Source organism: Neoarius graeffei, chromosome 4, assembly GCF_027579695.1.
Source record: "Neoarius graeffei isolate fNeoGra1 chromosome 4, fNeoGra1.pri, whole genome shotgun sequence".
Taxonomy (NCBI): Eukaryota; Metazoa; Chordata; class Actinopteri; order Siluriformes; family Ariidae; genus Neoarius; species Neoarius graeffei.
Genome location: NC_083572.1, coordinates 22,683,118 through 22,704,515, shown reverse-complemented (window position 1 = coordinate 22,704,515; position 21,398 = coordinate 22,683,118). Strand labels below are relative to the sequence as shown.

Genomic DNA, 21,398 nt, shown 5'->3' with positions numbered 1-21,398 from the left:
AGCACGCGCAATAGTGTGTGAAGAAAAGATCCGGACGGGACGGAGAGCGGCGCAGGAAGCAGGGGAGCTCTCACGTCTTTGCTCGTGAAACAGAAACCAATACAGCGAGAACAGACGACAAGCAACCGGAACAGAACTGAACATCACTGTTTCTGTGCGTGTGGGTCGGCAGGCTCGTCATGTTCGTGGAAAAATTAGTTTGGCGGCTGTTCTTTGGCCGCGCGCGCTGAAGTGAAGACGAGGGAGTGCGCAGAGCCGACACACTCGAGCGGGCTAACCCGCTAACAGATCACACAACTAGCTAACCGGCGCTCTCTTTCAGAGTTTATTTGTTTGTTTGTTTTGCCGTTTAAACAAGACAACCAGCGGACTGAAAACAATGACAAGGCCCAGCCTGGTCATGTCTACTTTATTCAACAAAAACTGAACAGTTTTTCACGGCCTGTTCTTGTCTCTTTTTCTTTCTTCCTTCACCCTGGTTAGCTAAATAGCCTTTAGCCAGTTATGACAAACACTTAGTGATTCCTGCAGGCTGGATTCATAAAGCTACGCTGTGTGTTGTGATTTTTGTGTTTCCCTTCTCCGGAGGAGGAGGAGGAGGGAGGATATGGGGAAGCGATACCGAGCTGACCGTCTCCATCTGCCCCTTCAGCCAGGATTTCACATCGGGAGAAAACTCAGCCTCCCTCCGGCTTCCCAGCCTCTGCACTGTGATCTGCTGTTTGGGAATGTTCTCATTACACAGGAGGACTTCAGAACCACTGCTCGCTAGGTGCTCAGATTTGGGGTTTAGTTTGATTAGGGTTGAACTTGTTATTCGGAAACCCTAACACTTCCAGGATTAGTAAACATTACATGGCTGAATAAGTGTGTCCTGATTGTAAACATCTCAAAGACAGGATTACTACAGAGAGAGAGAGAGGGTTGTTGGTTCCCCTGATGATGGTCTAGTTTGCTGTTGAAATCATACAGACACACGTTTATCTTGCTAGTTGCATATCGGAGCCTGTTGAGTGGCTTTTTATCCGCAAAATGAACTATCAACAGCATCTCGCCAATTCAGCGGCGATCCGAGCCGAGATCCAGCGCTTTGAATCCGTCCATCCGAACATCTACTCCATCTACGAGCTGCTGGAGCGGGTGGACGAGCCTCTGCTGCAGAACCAGATCCGGGAGCATGTCATTGCCATTGAAGGTAAGACTGGGGGAAGTTCTGGCTCTCAGTGCCGTAATCATTTATGTTGGATCTTCTTTACACAACTCCCAGTGTCCCATCCCACTTCGTCCAGTTTTGCCAAGGTTGTGGCCTAATATTAATATTCTGCACTTTTTGGTTGGATGTTTGATCACCATGTTCACCTGAAGGGGACACACAAATAATGTCCTGGAACAGTTTTTGCAATAAAGAGTTGATTCTTCTTACACCCTGCTCACTTTTACGTTTTCTTTTAACACGGAATGGTTTCCAAGCTCCCTCCAGCAGGTGTTTCTACCTTTGTATTGCTTTAATAGTAGCCACCTGTTCGGGCAGAAATTCATAATTGTGAAACACAAGCATTACATCATCAGATTACCTCAGTCAAAAGTATTATATGGATGGGAGAAGATTTCCAGGCAAATGCCTAAGTAAACCACAGCGATGGGAGTATCGTCACAGTGTATGCATGGCTGTTTCACGAACATTTCAGTGCCCTTGCCTGCTACGTGCTCATTTTAATACAAATGGATTGAGTTGACTCTAAAAATTATTTATTTATTTTTTTAAATATGCTTTTGTTGTGTGCAAGTTGTGCTTGATCATGATTAGATCGCATGATCATAACATGTATGTAGGCTGTAACTATGCTAGGAACTCAATAATTGACCTAAAACCTCTGACATCATCATCTATATAGTCCCTTTCACATACGCAGCCTGTTAATGGATCAGGTAAAAACAACACTGGCTTGATTAAATTTTCATTCCCACCTGACTGTATTTAACAGAATTGTACGAAGCGTGAATCTCCACGAGATGTGTAAAACATGTGAGACCAGCTATGATGTATTACAGTTTCCAGCCATATCTGCTGTTTTCTTAACTTGTTGTTTTGAATTTGCGACTGGTTCCTTTACAGTGAGACAGTACGAGTATTCAGACTATGTACGCAACGTCACTGCGTACATCATTAACGTCACGACCGGTCACAACACATTAATCCAGTGGTTCCAGTTCCCACTGGAGCTGTGGCAAAATATTATTTTTAATAATAAAAATATTATTTTTAACCTATCCAGTGGATAGGTTAACGTTTTGAATTTACCGTTTTGTCCCGATTCCAATATAATGGCAATAAATAAATGGTTTCTCGGTGTCAGCGTGAATGGAGTATTCAATTATATTGATCTCAGTTTTTGAACTTTTGCCTTCTTTTTGAAAAAGCAAAACAGTGTCGTGTCTTTTTACACTGAAGAAAAATCAGATAACCACAGGATATAATGGATCATATCGTATGACGTGGTTATTTCTAGTGGTCATTTACAGCATAACTTTACCAGATATGTGTGTGCATAGTCTGTAAACATTACTGACCTGACGGAATCAGACAGGACTGAAATCCCAGAGGTACTCCAATAATAATGACATTACTCCACATCCCCATGTAAAACCAGTTCAGTCTGAGTACCTTAGCTTTCGTGGCAAATAAATGGTGTGAAACATGGAAAATAGCTATAAGGCAAGTGTTTAGGACACATTTAGTACCTGTACAGGCTTCTGTGTTCTCCACCATCCAGTGTATTGATTTGATTCTTTGCTCTCTGTTTTGCTCCAGATTGTTACAAATATGTAATTAGTAATGGACTGCGTTATAAGTATGGCACTTTTCTTTTTATACAAATTGAAGTTTTTAATTACCACTTACTGGGGAGGTGTACATTGTCAGACCTGATGCAGAGATTTAGTTTGACCATGTAAGCTTTGGGGAGTAGAGATTGAGACCTGCTCAGGCATGTAGAAGGATCATTCTGGCAACCTGTAGAACTCTTATACAAAGAGGTCTGTGCTAGGCTAGCTTCTGACATTTTCTTTAAAAAGGCTAGTTGAGAATGTTTGTCTTCTTAAATCCTGTTTGGTTGGTCATGAGTACAAGTGAAAGTAACAAAGGCATATATTGAGTAGAAATGAATCACTTTGTGTGGTTGAATTATTATTTTGCTTTTTACACATGTAGTACAGCATAGCATTTTCTTCACAACATTCCTTAGATTTCAGTTCCCGAAGACTGCTGTTCTGAGATCCTTTTCTGCATCAGTGCAGGATTTCTTGTAAACTTTTTTAAGACTTTTTGCTAGCCACTTGTTTGACAGATGGCAAATCCCGGCTGAAAACTGATACAGGAAACGCCTCTTGAACTTTCACTGTAGGATGTCGAATGGAACGATTTGGAACGAAAGATGGTCAGAAAGTGGATTCTGGGAGACGGACCTGTGCGCAAAGAACACAGACTGTGAGTGAGAGCAAGGAGAAGATGAAGAATGACTAAGAGAAATGTCTTTCAGTTTCCTGGAAGGATGAAAGAAATCGTGACCGACAAGCACAGGAGAGAAAATGGTAATAGAGGCTGAATTAGAAATGAGAGGGAAAGCAAAAGAACGGGAGAAGTGCAATTATCTGATTGCTGTGCTGTAGTATCAGAGAGATGCTTTTAAACATGGTTGTGTGTGTAGTGGTTATGCAACCATGTACTATACCACTGTTCCAGGATGCTGATGTTAGGAGTCTGTGTGTCTTGGAGAGATCGGACAGTGCGCTGTGCACTCATTGACTACGTTTACATGCACGTACAAATCGAGCTGCTGTTGGTAATCGAGCAAAGAGTCCCAGCAGGGGTGCCAGAGAAATCCAATCCTACATGCACAAGTGAAATCGGGCTATTGTGCAAGGTGCATTGTGCACCCGAGCCACACGTGGCGCTACACGCCCCATCGTGTTGGTACACTTCCGGTTGTCGTCATGAAGAAGAACTATAGTGTTGCCAGATACTGCTGACGTATCCCAGCCCAAACCATGTTCAAATCCGCTAAAATGCACTTAAAACACCCAATCTGGCAACACTAGCAGTTCCGTGTTCAAGCTGTTAGGCTTGCTCTAACAGACTATGGCTACAAACTGTCCGGCGCAGACCACTGTTTTGTAAGACAACTTATTTTGCACAATAATATTTTTCTAAAGTCCATTTTTTGCTTATAAAATTTTTTTTTTTTTTGCTTACAATTTAACTTATGTCTTAATAAACACACAAAAAGTTCAGTTGTTTTGTTTTTATTGACATTCTTCAGATGTTGGACATATATACACACACACAAATACAATGACTTGTTTATGTACACAATTCACAGCTATGCAACAGCTGTACAGATGTATTTGGTGATACAATAAGTGAGCTAAATTTTAACAGTGCAAACAATGCCACAAAAAGAAAAGATTCATGCCGTTGTCATGATTCGTTGTCATGCCGACCGAGGCTGTTGTGTTTCCCGCTTGTGGTCTCGTCACTTCCGGAAGTAGCTCGACAACTAGCTCGATAGGGTATACATGCGCAAAATAGCTCGGCAGAAATCGCATAAACTAGGTCGTGTAGCTCGATTCCGAGAAATCAAGTTCGGTTCAATTTCAGCCGAATTAAGGTGTATACATGGCATTTTGAACTTCGATTTCAGTCGAGCAACGGCAGAAATTCGATTCTCTCTACACTCTAAAAAATAATGGGGCCAGTACCGGTTCTTCAGGGCGATGCCATAGAAGAACCTTTTTCAGGGCTTCAAAGAACTGTTCATGCAACAGTTCTTTAAAGAACCATTTAAACCATTTGTTTGAGCAGTGAAGACAGATTTGTGTAAACATAGCCTATGTGCATTGACCAGCAAATGGTAAGAGAATGCCAGGCTCTGAAGAACCATTTCCAATGTGAAGAACCTTTCGCATAATGTAATGGTTCATCACAGAGTTTTGACTCTCCATGGAACCATCCAGAGATTTGAAGAACCACTGAAGCACCTTTATTTTTTAGAGTGTATGTGCATGTAAACGTAGTGACTGTTTCTTTATGACTCGCTCCCTCTTTGTGGTCATCTTTGTTCAGAATGTTGCTAAGGCAACCCTCACCATAGCAAGTCATTTTAAAACATACGCATGACACATGCAGAGCACATCTGTGAACTTGTTACCACTCTGTTTTTGTAATGGGCATTTCTTAGCATCCTAGTGCAGCAAATTGGGCCCAGCTATCATTTTGCCCTGAGGATTCCATGCAAGTTTGCCTCATATGCAGTTACCATGTGATCAGAGTTCATAGTGAAAATGGAAAAAAAAAAATCCCAAAAGCAGCATAAATCTGCTCTCTTGGGTTAGCTGAGGCTTGTTCGTAATTATAGAGACCCATAGATCAGTCCATGGCCCACGTCACAGAGTGTACCACATGGTCCAGCATGGTCCTCTTTTGCCCTTCATCTCTCAGTGAGCCTGGAGAGGAAGGGGCATGTTTGCAGTTGCAAGATAATTTTAGCACCACCGGCCCCACTGCACTGGCATACTGTTCCCAATAATTCCAACCCATCTTTCCTAAATTAATTATTTTGTTTTTCATGACTAAATGGTGCAAAACATTTCTTTTTTTTTGGGGGGGGGGGAGAACTTTCACGTACAATGCTACCACTTCACATTTCCCGAAGATGGTTAAAGTTGGAAGAAAAGGGAACAGAATCCTCATGCAAAATGTCAGCAGATCCTCAAATTCAGATACCAGACTTGTGTCATGCTTTAAAGGCTGCATGTCATGGCATCATTTGAATGTTAGCATCACTCTGGCATGGCAGCAGCGCAGAGCTAGGGATCCCCAGATCAGCAGAAGCATCATGCAGATGGTCATGTGAACTAAAAATCCAGCCCCTCCCACCCGGTCTGTCTGGAGCAGTCCATTAATGAGCGGCAGTGAGCAGCCGTTCTGTGCTACCACATCCTGCATTCTGCTTGTCAAACCTCGACATTTACAAATGATATTCTGCACTGTAAAATGATTTAGTGATTTATCCTTGTGGAAGCTGGAGTGTGTGTTTTTTGTGGTTATACTCATTTTGTGTTGGTGTAGGACAGAGCTCACTATGGGGGCTGCAGCAGAGATTACGTACATATGTTTAGATTTAATTAGGAACCCCTCAAAGGAGAGTCATATATGCCAGAAAACCTGCTGTCAAGTGTGGGGTCAGAGCTGAATTAATTGACTGCATCAGATCCAATAAAACTACTTTTAATGATCTCAGTGTACATACAAACACAACAAGCAATATGTTAGACTAGAAGCTGTCTGCCCTCTTTCATCATAAATTCAGGATTAACATTGATATCAGTGGGTGCATTTGAAATGGGGAAAACACTCTCAGGAAGACCGCAACGCATCAAGGGCCGTTGAAACTGAACGAATTCTTGATTCCTGTATTCTAAGATGTCTTCGAATTGACCCCAGTTGAAGGTAGCATCAATGTATCTTCCATGCTGCCTATTACCCATAAATCTTTGTGGCAGCTCCCTCAAGCAATGGAGGAAAAAAATTAAAAAGATGGCAGACCGAACTTTATAGAAAAATTATTTCATACACAAGATAATTTTTGGGCTTTTTTCCTTTGATTTTTGAAAATTACTGAGAAGTGAAATGAACATTGTACTATCTTATAACCCTGTGACCATGTCCTTAGAAGATGCCTTCAGTCGAGTCCTGCTTTGAGACACCCGTCTATTATGGCAACAAGGCAGCAACCATCTCTTTCGAACGCAAGTTGTATGTCTATATTTATACCACAGTGCTGTTGAATTTTCGATTCTGATTTGAATCACAGGTTTATATAAATTTGCTTGTTTGAATACAGTATCACTTCTATAGTCATGGCTAATTCATAACAGGAACTAATGTTTCATGTTTGTTCCACGACATTACTATAAATGGATAAAAATAGAATTGTTGGTGAATTGCTGTAGTGTACGAGGAATAAAACACTTTGTGACATGCTGTTATTGGCATATAATCAACTTCATGGTGGTACTTTGTGTACTACGCTGAACTTTTGCTACAGCTGAAATCATTACATTTATTACTGAAGTACGCTGCAATTACTCCCTAAATACTTCATGCTCACTGACCAACTGTAACCCTGCTCCATCATGGACTGATCCAATCAGCTAATCATGTTGCAGCAACGCAGTGCATATCATCATGCAGATACAGTTATAAGCACATTGTCTGTACAGCTAAAGGCAGGAAAAATATCTTTAACTGTCCAGTTTGGTGAGCCGGTGACCACTGTAGCACCAGAGTCCTATTCTCGGCTGACAGGAGCTTCTCCTGTTGTAGCCCATCCTCTTCAAGGTTTGATTTCTTGTTCATTCTGAGATCCTTTTCTGCACACCATGATTGTGAAGAGTGGTTATTTGAGTTACTGTAGCCTTCCTGTCAGCTTGAACCAGTCTGGCCATTCTTCTCTGACCTCTCTCAACAAGTAGTTTCTGGAATATTCAGCCTGTCTGTCACCTACAACTGTGCTATGATCAAAAACTGTGAGATCACATTTCCCCCCATTTTAATGGTTGATGTATCCATCCATTAGCATGCAGATATAAAGGTGTTCCTAATAAAGTGGATGGGGAGCATATGTTTCTAATCTATATATCCTGTATTGACAGTGTGTAAATGAGAGGGATATAAATATAGAAAAGGACTCGTACACTATGATGGACACTTAAAATGTACTCTTATATAGACTCCAATATAAAGTAGCAGACATATTTTTACTGAATGCGTGTTCCTTTTAAAGTCTAATTTAAAAGGATCGAATGAAAGACCACTACTCTGAGTTTGCTTGTGGCCTCATCAGTTGTCTTTCCTATCTCTCGGTCTCTCTGTGCTGGATGTTTTGAGTGTGGGTGGTCAGAGACCATGAATTCTCAAGCTGAGCTGAATAGTGATTTGTTCTTTCCCAGTTAGAGGGGGGAATTAACTGACAGTCATTTTGCACTCCATTTTGATTCCGCCATCTTTTACTCAAGATCAGCATTTGACAGGTGAGATGTGTGATGGGTAAATGTAAAATACAATTCCCTGCTAATTTTCTCTCAATTTGATCCTTTGCCAATTTCCACTCACTTACTAGTTCTCACTATCTGCACACTCTCGAGCGCTGCAGCAGAAAAGCATGTGCCCTATCACCTGGAGATAGGAAATACAATTCCTTGCTAATTTTCTCCTAGTTTGATCCTTTGCCAATTTTCACTCACTATCTCACTTAGTTCTCACTATCTGCATGCTCCCGAGTGCTCCTGTCATTGAAGGGTCTCCCGTCAATCACAGTGATGCTACGCAATCATGGGCATCTGTGAGTTCATGCATACGGAAGGGGACGGATAGTACTTTCCTTGGAGTGTGTTACGCAGCTGTGTTCTCTAGCTTTACATGTCTCAGATGAAGCATGTGATGGCCTTCACCCTCCCTGGTTGGTAGCTGTCATATGATAGGGGAAACCTAACTGGTGATATCCCTACATGAGCTCACAGACACCCATGATTGGTTAGTATTGCTCTGATTGACAGGGAAGCGAGTATGCAGTCCCTCCCACCTACAGCACATGGCCAGCTCTGCTGTCTAAACTCTCAGCCACGGATGGCTGTAGCCTTTTTCCAGATTTGCACTCCCCGACTCTTGTTGACGGGGTGAACGCTTTTCTGTTACACCACTGTGGAGCAGGGGCTTAGCCAGGATTGGGAAGGTTGGGAGTGTTTTTCTGAAAGTAGGGAGTGTAACTTGGTAGTGACCAGGGGCAAATTTTGAAAATTTCATCTTTTTTGGTGCAATCTGGTGACTTCTGGAGCTGCAATTGAGCCTTAAAAAGAAAGCATTAATTTTAAGTGTGAATTATTGTATTTTATTAAGCGTTTAACACATTTTATTTACTAACTTAATAAAATGTTAAAGTTTTTAAATTTAGTTTCTTATTCATTAACCAGAACTTTACAGATCATTGTAATTATCAATAAAATCTTCTACAGATTCCTGCAATAAAAGCAGAAACCTTAAATTATCATTTCTAGTTCACTTAAGACAAAAAACAAAATACAAATTGCTGCAATCAAGTCCTATTACACAGAATATATACAACAAATATTACACTATTACAATATTACAATATTACACTTAACTATATACAACAAAGATAACAAATGAGATTCAGCCAACTCTGAAGATTAATATTATGAAATATATACAACTGAAAATAATAGATACCTTTAACAAGTTTTGATTTTACGAAATATACATAATGCAAATGGTGCATCACAAAATGCTAGGAATCATTTTGATTGTTAAAAAGTGCAATAAACAGGAGTTAAAAATAAGTGAAATTTAAGTTACAAATAAAAGGAAATTTTTCCTGTAGTTACTGGTTACCTGAAATGTAAATACTGTAAACAATACAAAAAATTCAATAATAATGGTAGTTTATGAAAGTACTATTTAAGATAATGTAAATCTTGGCAAAAGAGTGAAAGTGATTATCATGCTGTTACCATATGAACAGTCTTTTATGAACGCGGAAGTGGGCTCTCAGCACACTGAGTCTGGTGTGACTGAGGAAGGTGACAAGTTTTATGTTTTATCTAATTTAGGTCATTTAAATCTATAATATTTTTTGGCAGTGGGCACCTAGGAAAGTGTAAAGTATAAAGTTTCTGCCAATATGTTTATCATACTTGTATGATAAAAACTTTGCAAAGATATTTATCTAAATACATGACCTACTCATTCTAAACCTGCTGAGCTTCGTCAGGTTTAGAATGCAGCAGTTCGCACTCTGTAGTGTTTTCCCAGCCAAATGGAGGTTAAAGATGGAATTGAGAAACACTCGGGTCCATGTGGCCTCTTTCCCAGCAGCTATTTAACACCCTTTGGAGGTGTAAGGCATAAAAATGTGCCTGATTTGAAGAGCGGTGACAAACGGCATTATTGAAGATGCCATGCTGGTAAGAATGGAGGAGGATCCACTTGTCACTTCAGCCTCAGGGACATGTACACTTTGAATCTTGACAGCTGGGAAGATTCGTAGTTCACTGTTGCTTACACGATGCCTGTGAATCTGTTTCAGCCACTCAGACGTACTGGATACTGGTACCAACATACTGGTTGCAAAGTCTGTTGTATTTTATTTAACTGTAGATGTCTGTGTAATGAACTTTCCCTGGCTGTCAGTGCACTTACTGACTGTATTCACACTAAGACTAAAGACTTCCTGCTTCACCAAAGCACTTATTTAATCTATTTAAAAATTCCTTTGACTTGTATGTTTTCTTTTCTTGTTGTACTAACCTCCCCCAACAGGGTTTTAACTCGACGGTATTCTTAGCCGCTGACCTCACCTAGACTAGCATGTGGATATGTGTGTGGGGGTGTTTTGTGTTATTCGCTGTGGATATATAAACGAGGTTGTATAGGTCAATATACCTTCTTCAGGTATAGAGAATTAGAAGCTGTGTGGCCTGTCATTTACTTTTCCGCTGGCACTCCCTGAGGAAATGACAGTTCTGATCTGGGGATGCGATGATGTCATGCCTCTCAACACAGTCCTTTGTTGTGACCTTGGCTTGCTGTGATGCTTGTCTGACTCCTGCTGCATGTCACGACAGTAGATCCTTTTGAGAGATACCACTGTGTTTTGTTTGATATCATAGCCTGATGTGTTAGGAGGAACATGAATATGTAGTTCTTCCTTTTTTACGCTTTATTCCTTTTTCAGTAGGACGTCAGTTACTCTTTCTCACACGTTGTTTAACATTTTGCTGGGAAATGCTTTGCAGCATTGGAATAGCTGCAGGCTGACACCACTACAGCTCCAGCCATCCCCTGTGACATTAATTTATAGTATTGCAGTGGGGGAAGGTGAGTCCTCTTGGGGACTGTGGGTGGAGCTTTGAGAAATTTAGCTGCATTTGAGAAAATATAAGGAAGCCAGTGCGCACCAGCTGTGGTTTGCAGCTGCACCAGGCGTTTGTTACTTTACTCTAAATCAGGACACAGGAGTCAGACCCCCGACCCAGACAATAGCCAAGCTCTGATTCAGGTCTCATGGAGACAGGAATAGCCTGTGTGTAGCAGTCTTCCTGCTGATGGCCATGATTACCCCCCCCCCCCCCCCCCCCCCCAAAAAAAAAAAAAAAAGGGGTCCCCAAGGACCTAGATGTCTGATGTCACTTCCTGTGCGTTGATCACTAGCTGTGATGGAGGACTGCAGACACTTTGATGCGTCTGTTGCAGCGTCACTCACAATCAATATGTTGCTTGTCAAAAGCATTTATATAAGTTTCCGGACAGGAAGGAACAGGAGACTGGGGGGGATTAATGATAATAATAATATGGAGTTCCTCACAGTCTGAAATGTCATTGAGTGAGCAACCACACCTAAGAGGTGGACTAGAGAAACAGATATGCCTACTGGTCAGCTGCGTTTTCCCCCTTTGCTTTTTTTTTTTTTAAATGTGGAATTTCCCCTCAGCATGTTTCATGTTGGAAACAAAGGAAATACATGTGTTTTACATTTGAAGCTAATTTGATGGGAGAAAAGAGGCAGTGGATCTATTTTTGTCCTAGGATTACACAACACCATAATGTCTTGACCATAAAACCCTTCAGTAAGGCTGATGGTCATTATTATGACTAATCTTTTTAAAAAAAAACCCCACAAAAAAACCTGTCTTTGCTTCATGAAACCTTTTGCTTAATGTAGTATTGACTCCAGTGCAGCCATGGTTGTCATGGAAGCTGTATGGGGAAGTTCATTTCAGCCACAATAACCAATCTAAATAATTGTACCATATTGGGAACAGCAAGCCTAATATCTGCACATAATCTCAGACTACAAATGCTAATCAATCCGCTGTTTTTGCAGTTTTGATTAGAATAGATTGAACAGCAAAGTGATCTCGGACGGCTCTGCTCATGTCAAACCGCAAACGGACTCTGATTTCAAAATCCGATGGACGACAAGCTCTAGTGATGAGTTAGCTGAGCCTATGTGCTTATCCATACGTTTTGGGTTAATTAGTACTATAGCTTTAGCTCACTGTTGTGTGTGAGAGAGACTGAATTGAGAGTGAATGTGTTGCATCAATAGGAGGCACTGTTCCCATCTGCCAGTGTTTAAGGGAGGGGGGAAAAAATCAATGGCGCTTTCCTTGTGGCAGGTCACCATCTGTCAGCTCCTGCCCCCACTCCTCATATTAACGCTGTAATTAATGTATGCTGCTGCAGAAGTCCTCAGAAATCTGGTGAAGGTACAGCCCATGCACAGCAACCCAGTTCCAAGAACAGCTGGATTAATTATCTGATACGCCTTACTATTTCTCATTTTACTGCTTGGCTAATACTTAGGAATGTTTGCAGTTTCCTGTTGAGTTCTGATTTAGAAGACAAACCTTAGCTTCTTTTGTATACAACAGAAGTATTCAATTCAAAGTTGTGAAGTTAGTTACAGAAAATTCTTTCCTTCTGAAAGTCCAGATAAGCAACTGAGATGATTGAATAGCAACAACAGTTACTTTTTAATGCTTATCTGGTCGTGATTCATTCATGGCTACTAATGATATAAAACATTTGAACCTGCCTTGATAAAGAAATCAGTGTTTCAAAATTATAGGGCTAGTTTTCTTTTACAAATAGCATGGGAAAGTCTTTCTAGGAAAAAAAAATATAAAACCATGTTAATATTAGAAATATTTTAATTTAATATTAGTAACTCTGGTCACTGATGGTAGGATTTGCTTTCTTTTGTCCTAGACCTCATCTTTTTGTTTTCCCATCTAGCATCCATCTTGTATCTCCAGCTTCTTCCATATGTTTTGCGACCATCTTTGCATTCTTATGTCTTGCTAAAACCCAGGCTGTTCTTAATAAGCATTCATTGGCTCACTGATGGACTGTAAGAGGGATGGATTAGCACTATGGTGGACCTTTCATATTAATCTTTGATTTCATTTATTTCACTGAGAACTGAAATAACATAAATAGATGCCTATCACATTTTGCCCTTTCTGAGTGACTGTCAGAAAGGGCAAAATGTGATGGACATCTGTCACGCGCTGTAGTGAGTCTTTGAGTTGTAAATAATTTCCGTAAATGCATGTGATTATATGAGATGTAACAGAAGCTCTGCTACAGACACTGAGATGAGTGTAGAGTTATTGAACTACAATAATTGGTAATTGGGCAATACATAATCCGAATAATCAATTATTAGTTTCCATAATCAACAGATTATTCAACTATCAAAATAGTCATTTGTTGCAGCCCTTATTGCGATGCAGTGTGATTCAAATCAATGTGTTATGATGCGATGCAAAAGAAAGTGATGCAGTGCAATTCAGTATGGTCCTCTTCCTCCTCCTTGTGATCCTTCATGTGACCTGAGGACAGTCTAGCATGGGAAGGGACTTTTATTTTGAAATCCCAGTTGGCACTGTGGCGAGAGCTGTGTGGACTTTTATCTTGAAATCTTATTGGAGCCACAGTGAGCCACCACTGAGTCTCCTGTTCTCACATCGTTTACTCTTGTGTGACTTGACTGGACACCCCTCCAACTCCCATCAGACTTGGCCAAAGGACTTGACGAGAATTAGTCCTGACAGCAGTGTAGATGAGAGCAGGCTTGAGAAACAGTTTTGAGAGGAGGACTCAATCTAAATATAAAATGTATTGGTCACATTTCTAAATAATAAAGGCATAGAGCCTTTACTAAAAAGTATATATTAATAAATCAGATTTTACTGATGCAAAGCTGTGAGATCCAAATTGTATCTGGTGCACAGTTTTGTTTTGTTTTTCTTTTTTTTTTAATTATTTATTTTTTTATTATTTTAATTTTTTTATTTAATCAATTATTATTATTATTATTATTATTATTATTATTATTATTATTTAACCGGGGCATCATGAATTTTTAAATCTGTGCACTGGTGTGTATTGGTAAATCTTACAATCCCTAGAAATGGCTATCATAGCTCTTTGCAAACAATATTGACCTTTTTTTTTATTTTTGTTTTCTAAAAAATTGTACATTTAAAATCTAGATCATTATCTTAAATTAGTTCCAGTGTTCCAAGAATGATCTGTCACTGTTAAGATGAGGATTGTATGTAAAAGGGAAGTGAACATCTGATGACTTCTGGGGTGGATTTTTTTTTTTTTGAGTGGTGTGTTCATTAAACTATGCCACTCTGAGTAAAAATAATGCACTGATAAGAGGATGCAGCACCATTGTTTTGACAGCTGTGGACTCCCGTGGAATTTCTATTCAAGTTATTTACTGTGGACAGGATGCAACAAGAAGCTGACATGAAAACACACACACACACACACACACACACACACACACACACACACACACACACACACAAAGCCAAACCCTGGGGAACAAGTGCTCAGGTGGGCTAGGGTTACTATGGCAGTTGTGTTAGGTTTCTGGCATTAAGCTAATTAAACCCTGTGGATGTAACTGCAGACAGCTGCAGTGATTTCTGGGCCATTTTTACTGACTGGGAACTGAGCCAGACATCACATCTCCTTTACATCTTTTTTTTTTTTTTTAAATCACCCATTTCAGCTTGGATTATATGAATTAAGGAGAGGCACACAGACAGTCTTCCTTGTGTGAAATTGAGGTCCTTGTGTGTACAGAGGTACTGTAATCACACCTCTTAGCATGCACATTAAACATTATAATAAAATTTGTATATTTACACTTTGTAATAAATCCTATATCTGCCACGGCCAGTTAGTGTACTCACAGGGTGTGTGTGTGTGTGTGTGTGTGAGATGAAACAAAATGCTCATATCATATTTTGATGATAATGTATCATCAGAATGCCTCACAGCAGTAGTACTGCATTTCTTTTTTGGGGGGGGGACAATGGACTTTGATGGATTACTTGAAAGCTGCAGTTTGTAAGGGTTTTTATAATGAAAACAAGAACTCTGGGATGACGCATTGCTGATTTATATTTCTGAAACACTCTTAAAGGTGACACATTGCACCCCTTTTCCACAAGTTGACACAGTTCCTTGAAGTCTTAATGAAATTTATTTTTTTCACGGTCCAAATCCTGCGCTCTGATTGGCTGGCGAGCGGGTCCGTATCCTACGGTACGGACCCCAGTTACGGACCCCGGTTATGGACCTCTGGCGACTCGCTTGTTCACAACAACAACAAACATAGTAGAATTTTTTTGTCAACATTTTTTTTTTTTACAAGATTTATTTATAAGATTATCAAAAATCTTATAAATTTTTGCCAGCATTTCTCAGGAGAAATGCTACATCATGGATAGCAATGACAGTCTTCACAGCAAAAGCGAGTTTTACTACCCTGAGGAAGAAGAAATAAAACATTTCAGGAGAAAGCTAAAAACCTGTAATTTGCTAACACCGAGCAAAAACATGGCTGAATCCTGAATGACTCAATTTTGTATAAATAGGGGACTACATAGGTGCCAAAATGTTTTTTTTTTTTTTTCCTGCCATGGAAGTGCACTTGTATACTGAGGGGAAAGCAATTTGCATTACAGCCGTGAATGAGGATTCAAAATGGCGACTCGGCTCGGTTTTCCCTTTTGGGCGCTCGTTTTCTGTTAGAATTTGGTAAAGAAAAAAATAAATATATTATTTACCAGCTTAATGTCGGTCCGTATGGTGAAATACTGTGACCTCAGCCTTGAATACTGACCTCGGCCCAGAGGGCCTCGGTCAGTACTTTCAAGACCTCGGTCACGGTATTTCACGATACGGACTTCCCAGCTGGTAAATAACATAATATATGACATACTTTGGTCAAAATACCACAAGGATGAAGCACCACAGCTCCTTCTCACTCTTTCTAAACAGCCCTGTTCAAAATGGCTGATTTGAGTACCTGTTCCTTTAAATGATAATGAGCCACTGCTTGCCCCACCCCCATATTCTGACAGCCAATCAGCTAGCAATTTCCCTCATGAATATTCATTCACAAAGACATTTCTCAAGTGGCAGGGGCATAATTATAACGTGCTCCCCTTGTGACATAGAAAGGCGAGTCAAATCTGAATGGCTTGTTGAGGCACATGATTTCTGAAATAGGCAGAACAATTGAAACTGACTGGGTTGCTTTATTTCAGAGTTTGTGGGTTGGTAGGTTTCAGATACCCAAATATATGTGCACAAGCTGTGTGTTTTTTCCTATGTCCCCATTAAAATATACAGTACATTATAAACAGGCAGGAAATAATTGAAGAAAAACTATTGCAGATATTTGACCTTGCTGTATCCTTGATCCTGTTGGATCATATCCAAAATGATAATTTCAGGTAAAGCTTACTAACATTCAACCACTTCTTGAAATGTTGCGCAAACGATAATCTCGGACTGACACGTAGGACGTAACTCCTAATGGCAGAAGCATAAAAAGAGTTAGGGACCACAAATAATGCTTCCAACATGATCTGCTGAGTCACCCTGACACTCCTGTGACTGTAGTTCACAGTCAGTGGTGTGTCCGAGGTGTTGGGTTGAATTTGGTCAGAAATTTGTACACGTCAAACAGCAGCACAGGTACATCAAATGGCCCAACTTTAGCCACAAAAGAAGTCCGACTACCAGGTGACGGACAGGAGCCAGCATCCAATTAATGAGGGAGTTAAACAAATGGGAATCAGAATAAAGCAATTCTTTGTGCTCAGGTTTGGTGGGAGGCTAATGAATGATAGCTGATTAATCCTTATTGTGGAGTCTATCTTGTCATCATTGTGAAGTTGTTTAGTTGGAACTCATGATAGAAAGCTAGTAACTAGCAGGAGGTGCTTGTGTGTTTCTTTGTATTTTTGTATTCCAAACTCCGTTGTATTGGGCGTAGTCCGGGGAGTCTTCTTGCCTCGGTGTGTAACTATAGACTTGTGTGTTAATTTAATTGTCCCTACATTATTTTACGTTGCCATGATGTCAACTGATATTTATTCATATATTATATAGACACAAGTGTTTTACTGGGAAATATGCCACTCGTATTTTTCATATGAACAACATCTGGGACATGTTTCTCAATATGTCACTTGTGAGGAAATCAATGAAATTTTGATACATTTGGGTACTTTTTTTGTTTGTGAATGTGTCTGTATAATAAAAAGAATCACATGTTGGCTTGAAGATATGAACTTTTATCTTATGTTGAACAACTCATACTTTTCATACAAAATACATCACGAATCTGAGTGCCATTTAAATAATATTGGCTGGCTTTGAGTGGTATATCAGGTATATTCCATTCAGCTAGCATGATATTGAACGAGTCGAAGATGAATTCAGTATCATGCTAACTGAATGAAATATATCTGATATACCATGAAAAAAGCCCTTCTTCTTCTTATACACTCTTTTTTATTATTAGTGAATAATTATTATTATTATTATTATTATTATTATTATACACACTCTTCATATCAGCATTCTCGAAGGGCAATGCTAGCTTACCCGCAAGTTGATGCTGTTAGCGCGGCAGTGAAGTCACCTTCCAGCCAGTGTAGGGTTCATTAGCGCAGCAATGAAGTCACCTACAGTCGCTGTAGCGTTCACCAGTAACACAGGCGAACAACCGAGAAACTAAGATTTCTGTCCCAAGACTCTTCGTAGAGCCACAGCATTTTTCGCTCAGACTTAAAGATCATAGGCAGTGGTTGGAGGTGAAATGTAGAATATCAACTTTAACCCAAAAAGTGAATTCAATCTTCTTGGTGTCTAATTTGCACCCTAAAATTGAATAAAACTGATAAAATATACTGTTTTGCCCAATTTCCGAAAGTTTGTTTATATCTCACTTATGCGCACTTTCACTGCCAGGGGACAGTCGTTGTGACGTCGTTCAAAGCAAACAGACTGGGAGCAGTTCTGTGTTTACTTGCGAACTGATCACACATGTACGGACTTTGGTCGTGTAAAATGTCTGAAAGCGATAGCGATTTTGAAGTAGGAACTCTCCAAATTGAATATCGAGAGGTGAAACCATATATGTATGAACCTATGGCCGTTGGGAAGCAATCGGTGAATGTGGCTCACTGGTTTGACCATGCAGCCTCGGAATCGGACAGCGACTCGGCCGACTCTGATCACGGTGAGCCCGGACCTCAACAAGACTCACGCCCAAACGATTTATCCTGGTTGTTATGATAAATTCCTACTTTCATAAGAAAGTATTTATTTAGTATTATTACTAAATAAGAGCCCTTTTAAAGAATAATTAAACCGCCCTCCCTAGTGGATGTAGGTAATGATTACTTGACCGTGTGCTGGTAGGCCACATTAGCCTGCCATCCGTGGCATTATACTATTTATAGCCTACTCTAAGCGAGGAAATATCCCTTTGTCTCATTTCCACAATAATTGTACAGGATCCCTCAGGATTCTTGACTTGTTGATTGCAAGCAAAGGTAAAATTGTTTACCTCCAATCTTCTTTTTGCTTGAGCGTTACTGGTCCGTTTCTTCTTTGACTGCTTGATTTTGTTTCATGCGCACAATCCACTCTCTCCGCCTCGTCTCCTCCTTTGGAAAAAGACAACCCTCTGGCTTCATGTACACAATCCACTCTCTCTGCCTCGTCTCCTCTTTTGGAAAAAGACAACCCTCTGGCTTCACGTACACAATCCACTCTCTCCGCCTCGTCTCCCCTTTTGGAAAAAGCCAACCTTCTGGCTTCACGTACACAATCCACTCTCTCTGCTTTGTCTCCTCTTTCGGAAAAAGCCAACCCTCTGGCTTCACGTACACAATCCACTCTCTATGCCTCGTCTCCTCTTTCGGAAAAACCCAACCCTCTCGCGCCGCCTTGTCTCCTCTTTCGGAAAAAGCCAACCCTCTCGCGCCGCCTCATCTCCTCTTTCGGAAAAAGCCAACCCTCTCGCGCCACCTCGTCTCCTCTTTCGGAAAAAGCCAACCCTCTCGCGCCGCCTCGTCTCCTTTTTCGGAAAAAGCCAACCCTCTCGCTCCGCCTCTTCTCCTTTTTCGGGAAAAGCCAACCCACTCGCTCCGCCTCTTCTCCTTTTTCAAAAAAAGGTAAAAACTTCTTCCTGAACTAGTCCCGTTGTTACAGTTCACTGCACAAGAATAAGGCATGGTTTTTCTTTGGAAATTTCCGAACGCACATCTGCACTCAAGCCGAACGGCAATGCAAGTAAATGGAAGTGGACTCAGCTGAAGCGATTTTGTTTGTCTTGAATGACGTCACGTGCCGAGCGGTCACGAAAATCGCTGAACAGAAATTTGCTGCGATCCGCGCTAACTTATTTTAATTATTACTTATTAACAATACTTCTTTGGACCAGAAGAAAATTACAGAGGGTTTTTTCACATATAAAGTTTCAAATGTGCATAAATTGAAAACCGTTGCCTATGATCTTTAAGTATTCCTTTCCCGATGTAATGTACTTAGTTACTTTTAAAATAAACATTGACAACTACATACAATGGAGCTACCTGGCAGCCAAAATTCTCTCAAAATCTTCCACTTTTAACAAAGCAAACCTCACGGCCATGTTTGTTTCCAAACGGTCACAGTCACTTGCTAGCGTGGAAGTTTTATATCTCCAATGTGTCTCTTTTCGAGTTTTTCAATGTCTGTTGGTATGTTTTTCTCTTGTAAATATGTGTGAAGAATACATAATGAAGTTTTGTTAGCCTTTTGGGTGTTCACTGCATCTTCGGTTTCAGTTTTAAATTTGTTTATTTATTGTTTAGCATAGCTAATCCTTGCAGTAGCACTGGATTAGCCTTGTCTTCTGTGTTTCCCAGTGGGCAAAGAAATGATTCTGCACATGTGCAGCAGAAAAGTTTTGTCATTGGATGACAAACTACAACTACATGAGCTCTGACATGTGATGTTGTGTTGTCTTGACAGCATGCAATATTGTAACAATATTGCATGCTCATTCTCCATTGGGGAGAGTGGCGTAATACATGCATTCCCTCCGCTAAAAACATTGCGGCTGTTGTGCCTTAACGGGCATATGAACAATGTTATTTTACAACATAGCAAGACAATTGCAGTTCAAATATGAACAGTCCACTACAACGATTTAAGTGACAATCTAATTTGACCGGTTATGTTAGACTTTTTCATTGTCCGTCATTTTGACGGACAGGGTCGTAAAAATTCCGTCATTGTCCATTATTATCTGTCATTTTATTTTAACTTTTAAATGACAATGTGTATAGGCTATAAATGCTATATATTTAATAACTTGTGTTTTCATGGACTCATTTTCATTTAAAAATTAATTCACAGAACAAGCTTGTATTATTTAATCATTTATTTATGTATTTATGATGCAAAAAGATGAACAGAGATTCTGACGTTCTGTCACTTGTGAACCCATTTTCCCTCCACTAAAAACATTGCGGCTGTTGTGCCTTAACGGGCATATGAACAATGTTATTTTACAACATAGCAAGACAATTGCAGTTCAAATATGAACAGTCCACTACAACGATTTAAGTGACAATCTAATTTGACCTGTTTGCGTGAGCTCAAACCTTCCTTCTGGCCTGCATGGATTTAAATTGGGAGCTCGCTTGTGCATAATCAAAGTCGTCAATGGAGACTGCTGCCGAGGCAATTGTCATTAAATTTTGCGTCTTTGCCTCGGACAGACGACTTCTCATTGACGTTTTAATTTTATTCTGAAGGCTGAACCCGCGCTCTGCTGCGACACTGGAGACTGGAATAACCAGCGCCACTTCAGCCAAAGTTCTGAAGTCGGGAAACATTTCTCCCAGGGAAGTGATCAAAAGCTGGCAAGAGCCTCCCGACCCTGCTAGTACTCTCTTCATAGGGAGGAAATCCTGCAGCATGCGGTCTTTCTGCACCAGTGGTGCAGCTGCACCCCGCAGTGACCCGTAGTGGGCTGACACGGAAGGTCTTAAATAAAACGAAGTTATGTTTAAATGTTAGTTTGTCTACCCGTGCTCTCATTAAAATGATAGTTTAGCAGATATTCGAGCAGTGATTTTCCTAAGCTTGCTGGGGAAGAATACAATAAATCGGCATTTGTTTCATTTTAAAAACAAGAAAACAACTAGCCTAAATGAGCGCTATTGCATTAAGACGTACAGGCAGGGAAACGACACAAACAACCCAATGCATCTCTTTTTTTTTTTTTTTAATAGCAAAAATGACGTGTCTTCTGCAGAGAAGAGAAACATTAATACATCTCACTGTGCTAGTGGTTAGAAAAGTCAGAGCGCGGTCAGGAGCGCGATGAGCGGAACAGCCTTGCGCAGTGGCTACAGTATATACATGAGTAGCCTATGCACTA

General features: G+C 40.3%; 1 protein-coding gene across 4 annotated transcripts in view; it reads left to right on the top strand.

Annotated features, from left to right (window-relative positions):
- agap1 (ArfGAP with GTPase domain, ankyrin repeat and PH domain 1) overlaps positions 1–21,398 on the top strand; it is a 322,009-nt gene continuing 300,611 nt past the window's right edge. The window contains exons 1-2 of one of the 4 annotated variants that reach the window (XM_060919026.1): positions 1,080–1,195; positions 6,735–6,814. In XM_060919026.1, the coding sequence (XP_060775009.1) occupies positions 1,178–1,195; positions 6,735–6,814 (98 nt within the window). In that variant the 5' untranslated portion in view covers positions 1,080–1,177. Of the gene's footprint in view, positions 1,196–6,734; positions 6,815–21,398 lie in introns of those variants that run through there. The other 3 variants (XM_060919024.1, XM_060919028.1, XM_060919025.1) reach the window with 3 other exon arrangements.